The sequence below is a fragment of the Dipodomys merriami genome, unplaced genomic scaffold (genome assembly GCF_024711535.1).
Source record: "Dipodomys merriami isolate MVZ:Mamm:240054 unplaced genomic scaffold, mDipMer1.0.p SCAF_13, whole genome shotgun sequence".
In the NCBI taxonomy this organism is placed as follows: Eukaryota; Metazoa; Chordata; class Mammalia; order Rodentia; family Heteromyidae; genus Dipodomys; species Dipodomys merriami.
Window position 1 is genome coordinate 5,086,611 of NW_027202604.1, and position 23,142 is coordinate 5,109,752.

The following is a 23,142-nucleotide window of genomic DNA, read 5'->3' on the forward strand; positions in this document are numbered from 1 at the left end:
TAAAGGTAGTGTACAGAGGGATTATGTAAAATAATCATTTTTCATTTAGCAAATCTCTTATCTTCAACTTTGTCCTCCTGTAATTGAATAGGACATAAATAATTTGATTTTAGAATGCTTTTAAAACATGCAGTTTAATGTTGTTTTTTTCTCTCTGTGTGTGAATATTTCAAGAAGCTGAAATGTGATGGGAAAAAAGAAATATGAAAATCTGAAACCTCATATGAATACATGAGTACACTTAACTGTAGTGGTGGAATCAAACCTAAAGGAAATTATTTCTAGAGTGCCTATGAAATCTATTTCATTCATTCATTCATTTCCAGCTCTGAATGAATTGGTTTCATTCATTTGTTTCATTAGATTCAGTTGGATCTGCAACTAGTGATTTAACTACTTGAGGGCCAGGATGAAAGTTTTAGCTGTTTCTTGTGCATCACATGCTAAACACAGGCATAGATCTGTGCATCAGGATTAGCCAGTTCTGCCTTTTCTCTGTACAGTCTTTAATCCAATAATGGTTGTCAGTTGTTTAGTGTTGGGAGCAAGGGATAAAAAGGAAAGTGATATTTCAGGCCATGGAAGTTCTATGAAATTCAAAGTTTAGGGTCCTTTGAGGAGGCTACATTGGAACCCATGCATGCACATTGCTTATGAGTCACCTTTGTCTGCTTTTGTGCTACAAGGAGAGTTGAATAGCTATAACAGCTACCATTTGTACTACAAGACCTAAAACATTGACTCTCAGACCCTTAAAAGAAAAGTGTTAAGGCCACTCACATCTGTAATCCTCAGGAAACTGACATCTGACAATCACAGTTCAAAGCCAGCCTGAGCAGAAAGATGAGTCTCAGGGACTCTTATTTCCAATTAACCAGCTTGAAGTGGAGGTGTGGCTCAAGTGGTAGATTGCCAACCTTTAGGAAAAAGTAAACAATAGTAGCAGTAGACACTATGTTGAAAATGAACTACTCAACTTGTGGGTAGAGACAGGAAGGAAAACCTGGGAGAGAGTGAGGGGAAGGGGTGACATTGTCCATAAAGAAATATATTCTTTACCTAACATACATAACTGTAACTCCTCTATATATCACCTCTATAATAACAATAAAAATTAAAAATTAAAAAATATGCAGTTTTGCCAAGTGTTGGTGGCTCATGCCTATAATCCTAGCTACTCAGGAGGCTGAGGTCCAAGATTTGCAGTTTCTGTGGGCAGGAAGTCCAAAACATTCTAATCTCCAGGAAAACTACTCAGAAAAGGCAGAAGTGGTACTGTGGCTCAAGTGGTAGAAAGCTAGCCTTGAACACAAGCTCAGGGACAGCATCCAGGCCCTGAGTTCAAGCCTCTGGACTATCATATCAAAAACAACAACAGAAAAAAAACAAAACAAAAACATATAGTTTGTTGGGTTCCAGTGGCTACTCAGGAGACTTAAGGTAAGAGGATCAAAGTTCTTAGCCAACCCAAGCAGGAAACTCCATAAGACTCTTATCTCCAATTAACAACCCAAAAACTGGAAATGGCCTATGGCTAAAGTGATAGAACTGTAGCCTTGAGTGAAAATACTAAGGGGCATCACTTAGGCCCAGAGTTCAATTCCAAGTATCACCAAAAAAAGAAAAAAAAATTACCATGCCCTCCCTCCCTCCCTCCCTTCTTTTCTTTTCTTTTCTTTTCATTTTGGTCGGTCATGGGGCTTGAACTCTGGGCTTGGGCTCTATCCCTGTGCTCTTCAGCTCAAGGCAAGCGCTCTACGGCTTGAGCCACAGCACCACTTCTGGTTTTCTAGTGGTTTTTATTGGAGATAAGAGTTTCATACACTTACCTGCCTGGGCTGGCTTTGAACCAAACCACACCGCAATCCTCAGATCTCAGCCTCCTGAGTAGCTAGGATTATAGACGTGAGCCACCAATGTTCAACTATGCCGTTATTTTCTTAAGAGGAAATAAACCTCATTCATCTTCTCATCATAATCATTTTACAGTTTATAGATAACCACTTTTTCAAAATGGTGCCTTAAAAAAAAGTACCAATTTCTAATTCGCCACATCAGCAGAGCCAAAGGCAGATATAACATCCATTTATCTTAAAAGCTTCGGAGCTCACACCTGTAATCCTAGCTACTCAGGAGGCTGAGATCTGAGGATCTTGGTTCAAAGCTAGCCTGGGCAGGAAAGGCCATGAGGCTCTTATCTCCAATAAACCACTCAGAAAACCAGAAGTGGTGCTGTGGCTCAAGTGGTAGGGTACTTGCCTTGAGCTGAAGAGCTGAGGGATAGAACCCAGGCCCAGAGTTCAAGCCCCACGACAGACCAAAAAAAAAAAAAAAAAAAAAAAGCTTTGGAGAAGTTAGGAATAGAAGGAACATTCCTTAATGAAGGCTGTATATGACAGAGCAACAGCCAACATCATACTGAATGGGAAAAAACTAAAACCATTTCCCCAAAAATCAGGAACATGGCAAGGATGTCCACTCTCTCCATTCCTCTTCAATATAGTTCTGGAATTCCTAGCCAGTGCAACAAAGCAAGAAAAGGACATAAAAGAGATTCACATAGGGAAAAAAGAAATCAAACTACCTATTTGCAGATGACATGATCTTACACTTAAAGGACCAAAAAACTCCCATCTCCAAGCTCCTAGAGCTGATCAATCATTCTGGCAAAGTAGCAGGATACAAAATTAACCCATAAAAATCAATAGTTTTTCTGTACACCAACAATATACAAGCAAAAAGGGAAATCATGAAAACAATTCCATTTGTAATAGTCTCAAAACAAACAAAAAAAACACCTAGGAATTAACCTAATCAAATACAGGAAAGACTTTTTTTTAGCAAAAATTATAAAAATCTGAAGAAAGAAATCAAAGAGGACCCCAGGAAATGGAAAGATTTTCCATGTTCATGGATAGGTAGAATCAATATTGTGAAAATGGCCGTATTGCCAGAAGTGATATGCAGTGCAATTCCCATCAAAATCCCAGTGATGTTCTTTACTGAGATAGAGACAGCCATCCAAAAATTCATATGGAACAACAAAAGACCTAGAATAGCCAGAGCAGTACTAGGCAAGAAAATAAAGCATTGTGGGTAGTATCACAATACTGGATCTCAAACTCTTACTGTAGAGCCATAATAACGAAAACAGCTTGGTATTGGCACATAGACCTGAAGATCAATGGAATAGATTAGAAGACCCAAAAATAAAACAATATACTTAGTTATCTGATATTTGATAAGGGATTCAAAGGCATACAGTGGGGGAAAAATAGCCTTTTCAATAGTTGGTGTTGGGAAAACTGGACATCCCTGTGCAGAAAACTAAAAGTGAATCCTGTTTGTTGGTTTTTTTGTTTTTGTTTTTATTTTTTTTTTGGGTTCAGTCATGGGGCCTGAACTCGGCCTGGGCACTGTCCCTCAGCTCTTCAGCTCAAGGCTAACGCTCTACCACTTGAGCCACAGTGCCACTTCCGGCTTTTTTTCTTTTTGCTTATGTGGTGCTGAGGAATCGAACCCAGGGCCTCATGCATGCAAGGCAAGCGCTCTACCACTGAGCCACCTTCCCAGCCCCAATCCTTGTTTGTTATCATGCACTAATATCAATTTAAAGTGGATCAAGACTTCAATGTTAGACTTGAAACTTTGAACTACTGCACAAGAGAGTAGGAGGAACATTAGAACTTACTAGGTATACATAGAAACTTCCTGAAGAGTCCCAGGAGTACAACAAATAGGAAAGAGACTTGACATGTGGGACTACATGAAAATAACAATTTTCTGCACAGCTAAGGACATAGTACTAATCTAGAAAGGCAATCAAGCAACTGGGAAATTATCTTTACCAACAGTATATCAAAGGCCTAATATCCAATACAAGGAGTTTAAGAAACTAGCTTTTCCTAAACTTAATAAGCCAATCACTAAATGGGCAAGGAAGCTAAGGAGAGACTTCTCAAAAGAAGAGGTAAGAATGGCAAGAAAAAATACATAAGGAAAAGAAATGCATATGCCATAAAAGAAATGCAACAAATCAAAACAACTCGAGATTCTCACCCCAGTTAGATTGGCCAACATTGTGAAGGCTGACAACAAATGTTGGTAGGGATGCAGGGAAAAAGGAATCCTATTGCATTGTTGGTGGGAATATAAACTAGTACATCCACTCTGGATAGCAGTCTGGAGGTTCCTAAAAAAAAGCTAAACATAGATCTTCCCAGCCATACCACTCCTGGGCATCTACCCTGACATCATGAGCCAGGCTGTGATAAAGACACCTGACCATCCATGTTCATTGCAGCACTATTCATAGTAGCTAAGATTTGAAAACAGCCCAGGTACACCACAATAGATGAGGCATCCAAAACGATGTGGTACCTATATACAATGGAATTTTACACAGGCATAACAATAAAATAATGTCATTTGCAAGGAAATGAATGGAACTAGAACAAATTATGTTAAGTGAGGTAAGCCAAGCTCAAAGAGACAATGCATGTTCTCTCTAGTATGCAGAATGAGATCTAAAATACACAGGATATGATAAATTATACAGGAGTCTAGATATACACAGTGAGACTCAAAGAGGGTACTGTAATTCCTAAATGCATCTTCATATTTATATAAAATAATAAACATACTGAAATGAACTCCAAAATATGGAAATGATTTTTTTCTTAGTTTTTTTTTGATGAGTCTGTCTTCTTTACCTTATGTATGATGTATTCATGTATATATTTTCATGAGGGTGGCGGGGAGGGCACAGAACTCAAGGGAAAAAGGTTGAAAAAGTACAGTAGTGGCGCTCACTGGACATTGTATACAACACGTGAGTGGAGAAGGAAGGAAGAAACTGGGAGAGAATGAGGGAACAGAAGATACTGTAGGAAAGGAAATATGCTTATTACCTGACTCAGGTAATTGTAATCCCCTCTGTATATCCCCTCTATAATAACAATAAAGTCAATTAATTAAAAATACCAATTTCTAATGGAACATATTTTAGCTTTATTTGCTTATTTATTTATTTAGCTAGTCCTGGGACTTGAACTCAGAGCGTGGACAGTGTCCTGACCTTTTTTTGATCAAGGTTAGCACTATCACTTGAGCCACAGCACCACTTCTGGCTTTTTCTGTTTATGTGGTACTGAGGAATTGAACCCAGGGCTTCATGCATGCTAGGCAAGCACTCTGCCACATTCCTAGCCCTGCTTATTTAATTTTGTGCCGATCCTGGGTTTTGAACTCAGGGTCTGGGCAGTCCCTAAGCTCTTTTTGCTTAAGAGTAACTCTCCCTGTAATCCTAGCTATTCAGGAGGCTGAGATCTGAGGATTTTGGTTCAAAGCCAGCCCGGGCAGGAAAGTCCATGAGACTCTTATCTTCAATAAACCACTTGAAAACTGGAAGTGGCACTGTAGCTCAAGTGGAAGAGCGCTCACCTTGAGCTGAAGAGCACAGGGACAGTGCCCAAGCCCAGAGTTCAAGCCCCACGACCGACCCCACTCCCCCCCAAAAAAGTAACTGTATACCACTTTTGCCACAGCTCTACTTCAGGCTATTTGCCAGCTAACTGGAGATGATTCTTGTGGATTTGGCCTGCCTGGGCTGGCTTCAGACCATGTTCCTTGGTTCTCAGCTTCCTGAGTAGTTAGGATTACAGGTGTGAGCCACCTACACTAGGCTTATGATTTAACTTTATTGATTTGCAATAAAATACTAAAATGATTTTTCCCCCTTTTTCTCTTTACTAATATACAGCCAGATTCTCCTGAATATAAAGCTGCTTGCAAACTCTGGGATTTGTATCTTCGAACAAGAAATGAATTTGTTCAGAAAGGAGAAGCAGATGATGAAGATGATGATGATGATGGGCAAGATAATCGAGGCACAGTGACTGAAGGAGTAAGTGTGAAGCTCAAACCAGTGATGGATTGGCTATGATAGTGATTAGGAACACTGCCTATGATTCCTTCTCAATTGTTATGCAGAGCTATGTTTTCTCTGCTGTTGTATTGGTAACTGGGAGGGTAAATGGACATGTAGAGAGCCTGACTCTCAGTTTCAAGTGATCTTGGACAGTGTGTGCCATACAGGTTTTTAGTAGAAACATCTTAAGCAGATTTTTGTTGTTGTTGTTGTTTGGTCAGTTATGAGGCTTGAACTCAAGGCTTGGATACTATCCCTGAACTTCTGTGCTCAAGGCTACTGCTCTACCACTTGAGCCACAGCACTGCTTCCATTTTTGAGTGGTTAATTGAAGATAAGAGTCTCACAGGGACTTTTCTGCCCCAGCTGGCTTCGAACCGTGATCCTCAGAGCTCAGTCTCCTGAGTACAACTAGGATTACTGGCGTGAGCCACCAGCACCTGGCACCTTAACAGTATTTTTAAATTTTAAGACTAATCCTGGGCTGGGAAGGTGGCTCGGTTGTAGAGTGCTTGGCCTTGCATGCATGAGGCCCTGGGTTTGATTCCTCAATACCACATAATCAGAAAACACTGGAAGTGGCGCTGTGGCTCAAGTGGTAGAGTGCTTACCTTGAGGTGAAGAACTAGGGACAGTGCCCAGGCCCAGAGTTTAAGCCCCATGACCAAGAAGAAAAGACTAATCCTAGGACATGCTAGAAGTGTTCCTTCCTCTGAAATGTTGTAGTCATTTTTACCTCTCCTTAGAATGTGACTCCTTTGGCTTTTCCTATGACTGACTTTTTAAAATCATTCCAACTGTGAAAATCATGTCAATTGAAAGGGGACTTTACTGATTACCCTGTTTCAAATGGTCTCCATTTCCCCCCTTTTACTCTTATATTGCCTCATTATCACATTATTCTGTTCTGTAGTTCTCAGTTTTTAATCGCCATATGTGAAATAACTTATTAGTTTACATGTTTATTTTCTGTCATCTCAAAAATATCATGATAGTTACTCAAATGCACCTTGTAGGTACATGCCTGTAATTCCAGTGCTTAGGAGGTAGAGAAAGAAGAATCATGAATTTCAGTTAGCCTGAGCTATGTGGTGAGACCCTGTCTCAAAAAAAGACACAAATATTTCTCCATCTATCTTTGGTGTCTAGGTTATGCTTTATGTAGGTAGGGGTAAATATTTTCAGAAAGAAAAAATGTTTAGGAATCAAAAAAAAAAAAAAGCCCGGCACTGGTGGCTCATGCCTGTAATCGTAGCTACTCAGGATGCTGATATCTGAGGATTTCAGTTCAAAGCCAGCCCAGGCAGAAAAGTTTGTGAGACTCTTATCTCCAGTTTACCACCAGAAAACTGGAAAGTAGCACTGTGGCTCAAGTGGTAGAGAGCTCACCTTGAGCTGAAGAGCTCAGGGACAGTGCCCAGGCCCAGAGTTCAAGCCCTACAACTGACAAAAAGAAAAGAAAAGAAAAATAGAATCACAATAGAACCTCTTCAGCAGATAAATGATAAACACAATACAAGACATTTTACTTTCTCCAAAAAATTACCTAGATAGGCCTGTTTTGGAACTCCAGCACCAAAAGAAACATTAAGTGGATAAATTTCTCAAACTTCTTGGGGGTCTCAAACTATAATTGTAGGTACTTTTTTAATTTCTTTGAAGAAGTTAAGTGATTAGAATTAGTTAGATGACAACACACAATAGGTATTTCCTGGAATTTTACTCTTAGTTATGAACATTGCCTGGTTAGGCAGACCTTACTATAGTTAATAAAATTAATGATTAAAAACGCCTATATTTAGGACGTGTCTATATTTATTTTGTATTTTATTTGTATAATTGATGAGAAATTCAGAGTATCTTAAACATTTACTAGCCCTCCAAGCATCTTCCTAGCCCAAAAGTTTTTGTAAAAGGCAAAGGCGTTTTCAAGCTTTTTTTCTTTTCTTTTCTTTTTTTGGTCAGTCGTGGGGCTTAAATTCTGGGCATGGACACTGTCCCTGAGCTTTTCAGCTTAAGGCTAGCACTCTACCACTTTGAGCCACAGCGCCACTTCTGGTTTTCTGGTGGTTAATGGGAGATAAGAGTCTCATGGACTGTCTTGCTGTGGCTGGCTTTGAACTGTGATCCTCAGATCTCAGCCTCCTGAGTAGCTAGGATTACAGGTGGAAGCTATTGGCACTTGACAAGCTTCTTATTTATGAGACAAGATTTGCTTTGTTGGAATGTGGATTGATTGTATAGATGGATTGTATAAAATGGTTAAAACCTACTCTCTGGTTACCTGTAACATGTTTCTAAAGGAGCTAGTTGGTTTAAGAGGAAAGGACTATTAATTGCAGAACATTGCTATTCCTCCCCCCCTTTTTTTTATGCCAGTCTTGGAGCTTGAACTTGGCCTGGGTGCTCTCCTTTAGCTTTTTTACTTAGCTTTTTTACTTTTTTACTCTACCACTTAAACCACACCTCCACTTGGGCTATATTGGTGGTTAATCATCAGATAAGAATCTGATGATTTTTCTCCCCAGGCTGGCTTGGAACCATGATCCTCACATCTCAGCCTCCTCAGGAGCTAGGATTATAGGTGTGAGCCACTGGCAATACCAGTGCTTTTATAATTCAAAAGAGCCAGGTATGTTGGTTCACATCATAATTCCAGCTACTTGGGAAATAGAAATGAGAAGATCCGAGTTCAATGCCAGCTTAGGCAAAAAAATTAATGAGATTTCTTCTTAACAAATAATCCATGTATGGTACTGTATACCCATAGTCAAAACTGCTTAGGTATAGGTAGGAGATAATGAATCTGAGGTCAGTTCTATACAAAAATTTTGAGATGCTATCTGGAAAATAAAAGCAAAATGAGGTAGAACAAGGCTTTGAGATTAAATCTCAGTATAGGACCTTAAAGTACAGATAAATATCCAACTTTTAATTTCATTTTCACTCAACATTCGGACACAGGTGGCTTATGCCTATAATCCTAACTACTCAAGTGGCTGAGATCTAAGGATTGTGGTTGGAAGCCAACCCAGACAGGAAAATCTGTGACACTAAACTCTAGTTAACCTCCAAAAAGCCAGAAGTGGAGCTGTGGCTCAAGTGGTAGAGTAGTAGTAGCCTTGAGCACAAACTGTAAGGACGGGGTTCAGGCCCTAAGTTCAAGCCCCAGAACCAGCATGTGTGTTCCTGTGCGTGCGCGAATGCGAGCGCACATACACACACAATAAATAAAATAAATAAATAAATAAATAACATAGTTTGAATATGAAGTGCCATTCATTATAAACCTTGACAGTGATATCCTATTGCACACTAGAAACTTGCTTCAAATTTAGACTTTCTTGGCCAAGTACTCTGTTAGACATATACTTTGCCATATTTAAACAGTAATTAAACTAAGTGTAACTATGTGTAGCCCAGTCAGTTTGAAGAGCAGAAATGGTGTACATCTCTACTCAGTTTTGACATAACTTGAATTCAGTTATTAGTCCTAGCAGAGCACTGATTACTAGTTTATAAGCCCAACTCTATGTTTGTAATTATTGTCTTACTAGAATACCATCATATCAGTATATGGAAATGACCACGTATTATATGGCATGTTTTCTCTAACTCAGTTACTAATATCCTAAAAAATGTATATAAGCATTTTCATTATTTCACACGTGGTGCTTGAACTTTGTTTTTTTTTTTTTTTTTTGCCAGTCATGGGGCCTGAACTCTGGGCCTGGGCACTGTCCCTCAGCTCTTTAGCTCAAGGCTAGTGCTCTACCACTCGAGCCACAGCGCCACTTCTAGCTTTTTCTGCTTATGTGGTGCTGAAGAATTGAAGCCAGGGCCTCATGCATGCAAGGCAAGCACTCTACCACTGAGCTACCTTCCCAGCCCTGAACTTTGTTTTTAAAATGTTTATTGTGGAATAGAGTTCAGTAAAGGATCTGATCCAAGTGGTTTAGTTACAGAAATAAAAATAGAGAACATCACTAGTTTTCATATAAGCTATTTTAGGGATGCAATTCTATGTAAAGCATTAAAGCATGCTTTTTTGTTTGTTTTGGTAATACTGGGGTTTGAACTTAGGGCCTTTTGATTACCAGAACATGTTCAGCTGCTGAGCCTCATTTCTCAGCCCTTTATTTTGGTTTTTGCCTATGTGTACATGTGGGCCATAATCTGCCTATTTTAGGCTTTTGGTCATAGTTAGGATAACAAGATAACACCAGGTCAACTTCTCAGTTAAGTAAGGGGTCTTGTAAACTCTTCAGTCCAAGCTGATCTTGAATTGTAGTCTTTCCTATCAGTCCTACAGGCATGAACCTCCAATGTTCAGCTAGCATTGGAGCTTTTCATGGTATTATTGAAAGTTAAATTTAATACTACTTAGAAGTTGGTCTTCTTCATAAAGTACTTTTTTCTCCCCTCCTTTTCCCTTGCCCTTATAAGTCTTCTCCAAGTTACCTGAAGGAGATCTTGGAGCAGCTTCTTGAAGCCATAGTTGTAGCCACAAATCCATCAGGACGGCTCATCAGTGAACTTTTTCAGAAACTGCCTTCTAAAGTGGTAAGTGATATGAGTAAGTGATATGACTGGTTATTTTTCAGATAGACTTCTCCCCTGTCCTTTGGGTAGGCTCAATGCAGCTACTTTAGGCTTCCCGTTGTTGCTGGAATCACAAGTAACTATAGCCAGCTTCCTTCCATGGAAATGGAGTTGAACTGAAAACCACAGTCCTTCATATGGGTTGGAATGCCAGACAGAGTTGAGAGTTCTCTGGAATATTTTTGCTTGCATTAGTTACAATCTCAGTCCTCACATTCTCAGCCTTCCAAATAGGTAGGACTACAGGCATGACACCTAGCCATTGTCACCTGGCTAGCTATTAGATTTTTTGTTGTTTTTTTAAATTTTACATTATTATAAATCTCCAAATCTGAATCTCCATACCCACTAGGTACCAAGTCCACTTCTTTCATCCCCAAGTTCCTAAACTACCATTCTACTTTTGCCATGATTTTTTTCTATTGTGTATATTTTTAAATTATGACTTACTTAAATTCTATTCTAATTATATAGTTCCTTCTGCTTTCTTTGGACTTTGTTGACTTAAAGTATATATAATACAATAATCATTCATATAATAGGCTATTTTTTGTGTTTCATGTTGTTTCATGATTTAAACTACTCTTTAAGTATTCCATATAAGAAAAGCCAAGGTTGGAAATGTGGCCTTGTTTAACATACTGAAGGCTCTGAGTTCAGTGTCAATTGGAGAGCTGGGGGAACCAATTCTGTATTTGTCTTTATGATTACTTATCTTACCATAATATTTTTAGGAGTTATCTTTGTTATGAGGTCAGACTTTCTTCTTTTTGAGGATGAATGATATTCCAGTGTCTATGTATCACATTTTGCTTAACTATTATGTCATATTTGGATTGCTTCCATGTTTAGATATTTGAATAATGCTGTTCTAAATGTGGGTGCACACATCTCTTCAAGACCCTACTCCTTTTACTTATTTACTTATTATATATACCAAAGTGGCATTGTCATTATACACCAATTCTATGTTTAGTTTTCTGAAGACTTGTTATATTTTTTTGTCTTAAAATTTTAAGTCATACTATGAATAGTTTATTACATGAATACCTATGATAGCAATGATTATATATTGTATTGCCAATATGTTATAACTGTTCTACACCAATCAAGATACCCTATTATTTTATTTATTTTTTGTACGGTTTTTATCCCATTATTTTAAATAACTAGTTTTGTCAGTGACTCATGTGAAAAGCTGCATGCCATTCATCAGTTGAAAGTACTTTTTTTTTAACAAAGTTAGAATCTTTGTCCTCAGGAAATTCAGTGGGTTAGGAATAAAGTAGATACAGAAGTAAATGATCACAATGAGAGTTAAGTGCTATCCCAAGGAATACTTCATAATGTACACTGTTTCTTAGATATTTAAAAATGCTGGAGCCATGGAAATTTTTGTTGTTTCACAGGCTAGATGTGAGTTAGATCTGTAGCCATTTTAATTGTTCTTGGATATGAAACAAGGCACAGTTTGACTTCCCTGAACTTCTTTAATCTGGGGAAAAAACAAGTTTTGATTTTTTTTTTTGTTAACATCAGGTATTTTCTCCAAAGAACAAAATTTGTAGAAGAGCTCCAGATAATAAATGTCTCTGAACCAATCATGGAAGTCTCAGGGATATCCCTCAATATGTGCAGTTTGTTAGGATGAGCTAGTATGTGGTCAATCTGAAATTGCTTAGAGAGGTGAGTCTGATGGCATACACCTATAATCTCATCCACTCAGAAAGCTGAGGTAGGAGAAGTTGGAAGGGAACTTGGAGATCCCATCTTGAAGAAAGAAAGGGTAGAGGCCTGGGGGCCATAGTTCGTGCCTATAATTTTAGCTACTTAGGATTGCAGTTTGATGCTAGCCTATACAAAAATTTAATGAGACTCTAATCTCAACAACTAAACTGTGATGATATATGCATATAATCCCAGCTATGTAGAAGACTATAAGTAGGAAAATCAGGCAGGCCCCAATCCAAAACTTAAGGCTATCCTAAAATCACAAGAGCAATAGGGCTGGAGCTTGGCTTAAATGGTACAAGGCCTGAATTCATATCTCAATACTGCTTCCAATCCCACAAAAAATGCCTAAAGGCTTGGTTCAAAGGGTTCTCCCTGAGTTTAGTCCCCAGTAAGCTCCCCTCCCACCCCCACCTCACATATGAGTTTTATTTTGGCCCAGTACCAGGGACTTATGTCCATAGATCTCAGAAAGCTGAGATCTGATTACTATGGATCGAAGCCAGTCCAGGTAGAAAAGTTTGCAAGGCTCACCATCAATTAACCAGAAAAATGCCAAAGTATAGGTGTTCTTCAAATGGTAGAGTAACAGCCTTGAGTAAAACAAAGCTGGTCAAGAGTGAAAGGCCCTGAATTCAGACTCTGTTATTTGCACCAAAAAAAGTTTCGTTTTGAAAGGCCTTGCCTTAACTGAATGACTAATGCATTAAACATAACATTAACAAAATTTGAACCTGATTTTTGATGGATGCTTCTGAATGCTTGTATGAAATACACATTTATATTATTTAGGTTGCAAAATTACAAAGGCTTGTAACGGGTGTATCAAATAACTTCTTTTTCTAAGCTGGGCACTGGTGACTCACACCTGTAATTCTAGTTACTCAGGAGGCTCAGATCTGAGGCTCAAGGTTTGAAGCCAGCATAGGCAGACAAATCTAAGAGACTCTTATCTCCATTTAAGCAACAAAAAGTCAGAAGTTAAGCTATGGCTCAAAATGACAGTCTTGAATGAAAAAGCCAAGCAATAGGTCAAGGTTCTGAGTTTAAGACCAGAACCATCACTCCCTCTCCTTCCCTCCAAAAACGCACTTCATTCTTTTTTCCACGAATAGATTGTCTTTGGCCCTTAACATTTTTGCAATTCAAGCTGGGCGCCTGTGGCTCATGCTTGTAATCCTAGCTACTCAGCAAGGCTGAGATCTGAGGATTGCAGTTCGAAGCAGCCTGGGCGGGAAAAGTCAGTGAGACTTTTATCTCCAATTAAGCATAGAAAAAGCTGGAAGTGGTACTCTGGCTCAAATGATAGTGTACTAACCTTGAGCAAAAGGAGCTCAGAGACAGTTCTAAGTCCCAGAGTTCGAGCCATAGGACTAGCACCCAAAAAACATTTTTTAAGTGTAATTTTATTCAGAAAATTTTTAGCTTAACATTTTAAAAAGATACTGTGTTTAGTGGGGTTCATTACTGTAATCCTAACTACTTAGGAAATTAAGATGGATCATGGTTTGAAGCCAGGTAGGCAGGAAAAGCCATGACACTTATTTTTAATATTTTTATTAGCTTTAAGTTGTTGTACAAAGGAGTTTCCATTCACCGAAGCAGTTTATGAATACAGTGTGTCTTGATCACCTTTCCTCACCCACATCTCTCAACCTATCCCTTTTCTTGCTTATCTTAATTTGAGATTATATATCGAATTTTTTGCAATTGAACAAAGCAGTTTATGTGTTCAGTGATCTTGATCTGTGTCACCACTTCAACATCTTTACTACTTCAACATCTTCACCCCTCTTTGACCCACCCCTTCTCTTATATTTCTCAGTTCTCTGGTACATGCAGTGAATTCTTGCCTGCATTCTTCCCACTTCCCTTTTTCATTCTTCTACCCCCCTCCACTCTGCCCCACTCTCCCCTCTTGCAAGTACCCATTTTCTGGTACTTATTTTGTTGGACTTTGACTTAGTCTTTTTAAATTATTAAATTTAAATTATATTTAATTAATTAAATTATAATAGTTGCACTCTCATAGAGTCTTTTACACTTAATTAATTTGTAACCTCTTGTTGACCACCCAGTGTGATTACTTGTAGATTTATAGGCATATTCTAGCTACCATAAATGAGGGAAAAACATGTAATCTATGTTTCTCTGGGTCTAGCTTACATTCGCTTAATACAATTTTTTTTTCCCAAGTCTTTCCATTTTCCATGAGACTTTTATCTCTAATTAACCACCAAAAAGCCAGAAATGGTAGAGTACCAGCCTTAAGCACAATAGATCAGGGATAGTGCCAGGCCCTGAGTTTAAGGCCCAGGACCAGGACTTACGTTATAGCAAATTGTTTGTATAATGATAACTATCAGATACCAAATATAAACTTCTGTAACCTGCTATTGAGCATTTAAGCTTCTTAAAATTATATTAATAGCCAAACATGGTAGTAGTAAATATTAGTGATCTGATCACTCTAGAAGCTAAGGCAGGTGGACAGAGAGTTTGAAGCCAGCATGGTCTACATAGTGAGACCCTGTGTAAAAAAAATGATAAAAGTAGCTAGATGCCAATGTTTTATGCCTTTAATCCTACCTATTCAGGAGGCTAAGATCTGAGGATCAAAGTTTAAACCCAGCTAGACAGGAAAGTCTTGGAGACTGATTGTCTATTAACTACCAAAAAAAGCCAGAAGTGGATCTGTGACTCCAATGATAGAGCACTAGCCTTGAGAGGGGGAAAAAAAAAAAGCTCAAGCAAGCAGGTCCTGATTTTAAGCCCCAAAACATACATACACACACACACACAGACACACAAATCATCTATTACATAAAATGTAGCAATAGGCTATATAGCTTAGTCTTTAGCCATGCAATTCATAAAGCTGTTCATGCAGGTTGAAGAACGGATTGTTACTTCATTTGAATTCAGTTGGGTAATTTAACTCATTGAGCATACCTGGTTTTTGTCTTCCAGCAATATCCAGACTATTATGCAATAATTAAGGAACCTATAGATCTCAAGACCATTGCCCAGAGGATACAGGTATGAAAGTAACCAATTTGTTTTAGAGCAGATTTGCCATAGACTTTCTAGGAGCTTTTACAAAGCAAAGAAACAGATGTTTCTGTTAAGGGGTTTTGTTATCAGCAAATAATAAAAACAAGATCATTACTAATTGTAGCTTTGGCTTGTGTCTTAGGACAAAAATTAGGACTTGAGGTTGAGCCTTTGCCTAATATGAGCATAATTTTAGGTGTTAGTCTTTGCCATGGGGGGCAGGTGAATAGTGGATTAATTTGATGAATTGTAGACATTTGTGACTATGAAAGGTATTTTGGCAATAAAAGCTCGTTTATTTTATCTACCTCCAAATAGCTTTAGGATATCTTAGAATAAGAGTTACAGCAGATTAATAGAGTATAAGGTCAATGAACATAAATACTTCTTTTCTGTCTTCCTCCTCATCACTATTTCTCCTCAGGAGTTATACCTAGCATATATTTACTATATATCTAGCACTGTTTTAAGTGCTTTGTGTATATTAACTAAGTCATTCTTACAACTCCATGGGCTAGATAAACCATTATGATTCTCATTTTACAGGTTAAAAAGCAAGGCTGGAGAAGTTAGCCTGCTCAAGAGCTAGAATTTGAAACTAGACAGTCTAGCTTCAGTGTTTATGCTCTTAACTCTTATCTATATTTATTGTCACCATGGAATACTTAATAAATATTAACTGAGTAATGAGTGACTGTCATTTACAGCTTGATAATCAGGGTTAAAGGAAGGTATGCTGAGAAATCATGTGAGAATAGTTTGTTTTAGAGAATACTGGAGTTTTGAACACAAGGGCCTAGTGCTTATTAGGAATTTCTTGATGTAAAGCCCAATAACTAAAGTTTTTTAAAACTAAAAAGCTTTATCTCCTGCTTTATCTAAAGTTTGTTTTTTTTTTTTTTAAATCTATAAAACATGCAGTGGCTCCTGCCTGTAATCTTAGCTACTCTGGGCGCTGATATCTGAGGATTACAGTTCAAAGCCAGCTCAATCAGGCATGTCCATAAGACTCTTATCTCCAATTAACCACCTGAAAGGCCAGAAGTGGAACTGTGGCTCTAGTAGTAGAGTACTAGCCTTGAGCGGATAAAGCTCAGGGACAGCACCCAAGTCTTGAATTCAAGCCCAAGGACTTGGACAAAAATTTTTTCTGTTACTTTTTAGATAGAGTCTTGTGCATTTTGCCTGGGCCATTCACACTGTGATCCTCCTGGAGTTAAAGGTGTATACTATTTTGCCTGGCCATTTAGAAATGTAGTTTTTATGTTATAGTTCTTTTTCCCAGCTCTGTATATCACTATGTCACTGGTCAGCTGCCCTGTTTGCTGAGTCATGGAGGTCTATGGTGATATATGTAAACCATCTCACATAGCCCTATAGGATGAGACCCTAGTCAGTGTGTCACTCATCCTCGGGATAAGAAGGGTTTGTTGGGGCTGGGAAGGTGGCTCAGTGGTAGAGCGCTTGCCTTGCATGCATAAGGCCCTGGGTTCGATTCCTCAGCACCACATAAGCAGGAAAAGAAAAGCTGGAAGTGGTGCTGTGGCTCAAATGGTACAGCGCTAGCCTTGAGCTGAAGTGCTGAGGAACAGTGCCCAGGCCCAGAGTTCAGGCCCCACAACCGGACCAAAAAAAAAAAAAAAACATTTATGGGCTGGGAAGGTGGCTCAGTGGTAGAGTGCTTGCCTTGCATGCATGAGGCCCTGGGTTCGATTCCTCACACCACATAAGCAAAAAGAAAAAAGCCAGAAGTGGCTCTGTGGCTCAAGTGGTAGAGCACTTCAGCCTTGAGCTGAAGAGCTGAGGGACAGCGCCCAGGCCCAGAGTTCAGACCCCACAACCGGACCCAAAAAAAAAAAAAAAAAAAAGAAGGATTTGTTACTTGCAGGAGATAAAGCAAAAAGGAAGACTTGATGTATTTATTAGTCTCATTGAGCAAGGAAACTGATTACATAGCGATTTGGCAAAAGGGAGCGACTTCCTTGGCATTGAAGTTTCTAACATCTATCTATGGAGATGATATCTTTATAATACTAAAAATTAGATTTTTATTTATTTATTTATTTATTTTGTCAGTAGTGGGGCTTGAACTTCTTTCTGGGCCTGGGCACTGTCTCTGAGCTCTTCAGCTGAAAGCAAGCACACTACCACTTGAGCCACAATGCCACTTCTGATTTTCTGGTGGTTATTGGAGATAAAGAGTCTCATAGATTTTCCTGCCTGGGCTGGCTTTGAACCCTGATCCTCAGATCTCAGCCTCCTAAGTAACTAGGATTGCCAGGATGATCCACCAGTGCCTGGCTTAAAAAATCAGATTTTAAATGCCTCTAAGTCAGCTCTTATCTTCTCTCTCTTGCTTATCATTTTCTTTCTTTCAAAAGGCCTACAGTCACCTTCTTTTATTATTACCCTTATGTACTATTTTAATTTTTATTTTTTTGTCGGTCGTGGGGCTTGAACTCTGGGCCTGGGCACTCTCCCTCAGCTCTTTAGCTCAAGGCAAGCACTCTACCACTTGAGCCACAGTACCCAACTCTATTATCATTATTTTATGTACTAATTATTGGTATAATCTTTCCTGCTACACTGATGAGAAGCTGTCTAGTCCTTTCTACAACTTGCTTTTTGATCCTGGCTTTCTTCCTGCTATCCCACTGTTCAGAGACTTAACTCATTTCCTAATCCTTGAACCAAATAATCAACTCTGACTACCTTTGGCAAAAAGGGAATTTATGAAAAATATATTGACTATCTTACGGAATTGTTAAAGTAGATGACTGGGGGACTACCCTTCAGAAAATGGGCAGAACAGGGATATGCACAGAGTCTTTGTGCCATGTCTGTTACCACTGTCATTTTCCACTGTTGATCTTAGATGCTTTCTAGTCTACTGTTAGATACTCCTACTCTGCAGAAGTCAGGAATGAATTCCTGCCATTCTCTGGCCATTGCTTTAGTCTTTTCAGGCTAATGTGAACTAGCTGGCCTATGGGTATTTCTCTTTGCCATGCTGCCAGACTTCTGGTAAAGCAGTCATCTTTTATTCTCATTACTCCTACCTTCCATCCATTCTGGATTCTCTCCAAATAAGATGAATGCTCTGATACCTGGTAGAAAATAACTTGCCTTGGGCTGGGATGTAGCTCAGTGGCAAAGCGCTTGCCTAGCAAGTGCAACGTCCTGGGTTCGATCCCCAGTAACAAAAAAGAAAAGAAAAAAAAATACAGTTAAAAAGAAGAAAAGAAAAAAAAAGAAAAGAAAATAACTTGCCTGGTTTTTGGATTCTGCCTCTTTTGGCCTTGTATATACAGTTCTACCATTCACCGTGCCCCAGGTTATTTTTTCTAGAACTTTTCCTGTTTTATTCTGTGTATTATCATTTGTCATGTATGCCTTTTACATAGCGTGTGTCCCTTCTTACTTTCCCTTGTAAATTGAGGCCAACTATATGCGTGTCCTACAGTTATTTTTTGACTGACTGAGGTTTGGAATGTCACAGCTCTGTGACATAGTAAGAACTCTTTGCTGGATTCATTTTATGTTTTACTTCAAATGGCCTGGAGGTAATTTTACATCATATTGAATGAATGATTTAATATGAATTAATGAATTAATGTGTGAAACATCTAAAATAGCACTTGGCACATAGTAACCACTGTGAACTTACTTGTAATGGGAACTAGTAATAATTTATAAAAGAGAAAATTAGGGCTGGGATGTAGCTCAGTGGCAAAAGTGCTTGCCTAGCAAATGCAACGTCCTGGGTTCGATCCCCAGTACCAAAAAAGGAAAGACAAAAAAAAATAAAATAAAAGAGAAAATTACTTCATACATTGTTCACATATGTATTTTCCAATGAAGTCTTACAATATATTGATAATTTAAAACTATATGGATTTCTTTACTTTCTTTTTTTAAGTTCTATTTATTTAACTTTCATTAAGAGAAATTGCTCTATTTTATTGTTTACTATAGAATGGAAGCTACAAAAGTATTCACGCAATGGCCAAAGATATAGATCTCCTAGCAAAAAATGCCAAAACTTACAATGAGCCTGGTTCTCAAGTATTCAAGGTTAGTTTTTTGTTGTTATTTTCATTGATAAGAGTAGATACTTTAAGTTAGGATCAATAATTTTTATATAACAACTTCACTGAATTATAATTCACATATCATACATTTCATTCATTTAAAATGTAATCATTTTTAGCATATTCACAATGTTGTATGCCCATTACTCCAATCAGTTTCAGTCACTCTTCATTTTTCTCCAACTTCCCCACCCTTTAGACAGCCACTTTCTGTCTCTGTACATTTGTCCATTCTGGATATGTTATAAAAATGTGTAGTATATGGCATGGATACCTTTGTAACAAGATTTCTTCATTTAGCATAATGTTTTTAAGGTACATCCATATAGTACTTGTGTCAGTACTTCTTTTTTGTGTGTGTGTGCCAGTCCTGGGGCTTGATCTCAAGGCTGGGTGCTGTGCCTAGGTTTTCTGCTCAAAGCTAGTGCTCTGCCACTTGCCAGAACTCCACTTCTGACTTTTTGGTGGTTAATTGGAGCTAAGAGTCTCACAGACTTTCTAGCCCAGGTTGGCTTTGAGCTGTCATCCCCAGATCTCAGCCTCCTGAGTAGCTAAGATTACAGGCATGAGCCACCAGCACTTGGTTAGTGCTTTTTTTTTTTTTTTGGTCAGTCGTGGGGCTTGAACTTGGGCTTGGGCACTGTCCCTGAGCTCTTCAGCTCAAGGCGAGCGCTCTACTGCTTGGGCCACAGCGCCACTTCCAGTTTTCTAGTAGCTTATTGGAGATAAGAGTCTTATGGACTTGCTTGCCTGGGCTGGCTTTGAACCGTGATCCTCAGATCTCAGCCTCCTGAGTAGCTAGGATTACAGGTGTGAGCCATCAGTGCCTGGCTAGTACTTCTTTTTTATTGCTGAATAATATTCTGTCTTGTAAATATATTTAATAATTTATTGGTAGACCATTGAATTATTTGCATTTTTGGCTATTATAAATAATGTGGTATAAACATTCACATGTAAATCTATATGTACTTTATTATATCTATATGTGTATATACATATATTTTGTTTACGTTCATATGCTTCATAGATTTACTTCCTAGAAATGGAATTGCTTGGTTTTATGATATGTATATGTTAAGTTTTTCCAAAGTAACTATGCTGTTTTACATTCCTACCAACAGTGTACAAATGTTGCAGTTTCTTCACATTCTTAAGAACAGGTTTTTTACTTTTGTTTTTATTACAGCCATTCTATTGGGTATGATGTGGTATGTTGTTGTAATTTTGACTTCCCTTTCCCTAAAATTTCCCTAATATACTCAACATCTTCTCATGTGTGTATGTGTATTTTTTTTGGAGCGATGTCTATTCTTTTGCCCATTTTTAAATTGAATTACTTCTCTTTTTATTGTTGCATTTTAATAATCCTTTATATATTCTGGATATCATACCCTGGTTTTGTTTTTAAGAATTTTATAGTTTTAGGGCTCTCAGCATCATGGGCTGCTGTCATGTATGTAGGGGGACCAAGCTCGAGCTTGCAATAAAGACTCCTTTGCTTTTTTTTTTTTTCTTTTTTTTTTTTTTTTTGTCGGTCGTGGGGCTTGAACTCTGGGCCTGGGCGCTGTCCCTCAGCTCTTCAGCTCAAGGCGAGCGCTCTACCACTTGAGCTACAGCACCACTTCCGGTTTTCTGGTGGTTTATTGGAGATAGGAGTCTCACGGTCTCTCCTGCCTGGGCTGGCTTTGAACCGCGATCCTCAGATCTCAGCCTCCTGAGTAGCTAGGATTACAGGCGTGAGCCACCAGCGCCCGGCTTCCTTTGCTTTTTTTTTTTTTTTTTTAAAAAAAAGAATTTTATAGTTTTAGCTCTTAGATCCTTTCATTCAGTTTTTTCTTTTGGTCAGTTGTGGGGCTTGAACTCTGGGCTTGGGCGCTGTCCCTGCGCTCTTCAGCTCAAGGCAAGCACTCTACCGCTGAGCCACAGCACCATTTCCAGTTTTCTAGTGGTTTTTATTGGAGATAAGAGTCTCGGGGGGCGGGGGGCGCGCGGGACTGGGAAGGTGGCTCAGTGGTAGAGTGCTTGCCTTGCATGCCTGAGGCCCTGGGTTCGATTCCTCAGCACCACATAAGCAAAAAGAAAAAAGCATGAAGTGGTGCTGTGGCTCAAGTGGTAGAGCGCTAGCCTTGAGCTGAAGAGCTGAGGGACAGTGTCCAGGCCCAGAGTTCAGGCCCCACAACCGGACCCAACAAAAAAAAAAAAAGAGTCTCACGGACTTTCCTGCCTGGGCTGGCCTTGAACCACGATCCTCAGATCTCAGCCTCCTGCATAGCTAGGATTACAGGCATGAGCCATCAGTGCCTGGCTTTTCATGCAGTTTTTGATCCAAAAATTACTGTTTGCTTGGTAGAAGTCCAGATTTATTTGTTTACATGGGATACTGTCCCAACACAATAGATTATAAAAAGATTATTCTTTCTCAATTGAAGTTTCTCAGCATCCTTATTGAAAATCAATTCACCATATAAGGATTTAAATCTAATTTCTTGCTTCTGTTCTAGTAGTCATCTAAATGTTTGTTCTTAGGCCAGACAATTCATTTTTTTATCCTCTTAAAAATATTGTTTTATTCCTTGCATTAACCTTTGTATATATAAAAGTAGCCTATGTAGTGTAGTATACAATGTAAAATAATTATTTCATTGTGTTGCTATTGCCTCTTAGAAATTTTGTAGTCACTATTCTAATGAATAGTTGCTTCTAGAAGTTTCTGCATTAATCATACATTAGGAATTTATAAAAGATTACTCAGAAAATCTTTCAGCTTTAAAATTATTAGACTTTTTTGAATGCTGACCCAGTACTCAAAATTCTGTTGGTAGCTAATATTAGCTTTTTGTTTATTTTTAATTTTTTGAGACAAGAAGTCACTATGTAATCCAAGCTAGCCTCAATTTTACAATCCTTTTGCCCCCTTGGATTACAGGTGTATGTCACTATACATATGTATATTAACATTTCATATTGAGAACTTTTGAGGAAAAATCAAGAATAAATTATGAAATCCTTGTAGTCTTAGTCCTTGTAGAATATTTTAAAAGTATAGTACTAGTTGTTGGTTGATATATATAATAATTTTCTTTTTGCTCTAATTAGTTTTCTTTTTTTTTTTTTTTTTTTTTTTTGGGTCCGGTCATGGGGCCTGAACTCTGGGCCTGGGCGCTGTCCCTCAGCTCTTCAGCTCAAGGCTAGCGCTCTACCACTTGAGCCACAGCGCCACTTCCGGCTTTTTTCTTTTTGCTTATGTGGTGCTGAGGAATCGAACCCAGGGCCTCGAGCATGCAAGGCAAGCGCTCTACCACTGAGCCACCTTCCCAGCCCCTAATTAGTTTTCTTTAACTGAGTTTAAAGAGAAAGGACACTTTCTTTTTTTTTTTTTTTTTTTTTGAGGAGGTAACATTTATTTTATTTTATTTTATTTTTGGGTGCGGTCGTGGAGCCTGAACTCTGGGCCTGGGCACTGTCCCTCAGCTCTTCAGCTCAAGGCTAGCGCTCTACCACTTGAGCCATAGTGCCACTTCTGGCTTTTTTCTTCTTGCTTATGTGGTGCTGGGGAATCGAACCCAGGGCCTCAGGCATGCAAGGCAAGCGCTCTACCACTGAGCCACCAGAAAGGACACTTTCAATGTGTTATGTTAGTGTCCTGTTAATTTAAACGAGTATATAAACTGGAAATTTCTTTAAATTTTTAGGTCAGGATACAATAGAATTCATTATATTTTGCCATTGGAT

The 23,142-nt window shown here is 38.6% G+C and overlaps 1 protein-coding gene across 34 annotated transcripts in view; it reads left to right on the forward strand.

The window, feature by feature from the left end:
- The window catches only part of Pbrm1 (polybromo 1), a 126,646-nt gene that overhangs the window by 20,355 nt on the left and 83,149 nt on the right, over nucleotides 1-23,142 (forward strand). For all 34 annotated transcript variants that reach the window (XM_070018554.1, XM_070018557.1, XM_070018544.1 and 31 more), the window contains 4 exons: nucleotides 5,762-5,905; nucleotides 10,376-10,492; nucleotides 15,233-15,301; nucleotides 19,292-19,390. In XM_070018554.1, the coding sequence (XP_069874655.1) occupies nucleotides 5,762-5,905; nucleotides 10,376-10,492; nucleotides 15,233-15,301; nucleotides 19,292-19,390 (429 nt within the window). The remainder of the gene's footprint in view (nucleotides 1-5,761; nucleotides 5,906-10,375; nucleotides 10,493-15,232; nucleotides 15,302-19,291; nucleotides 19,391-23,142) is intronic.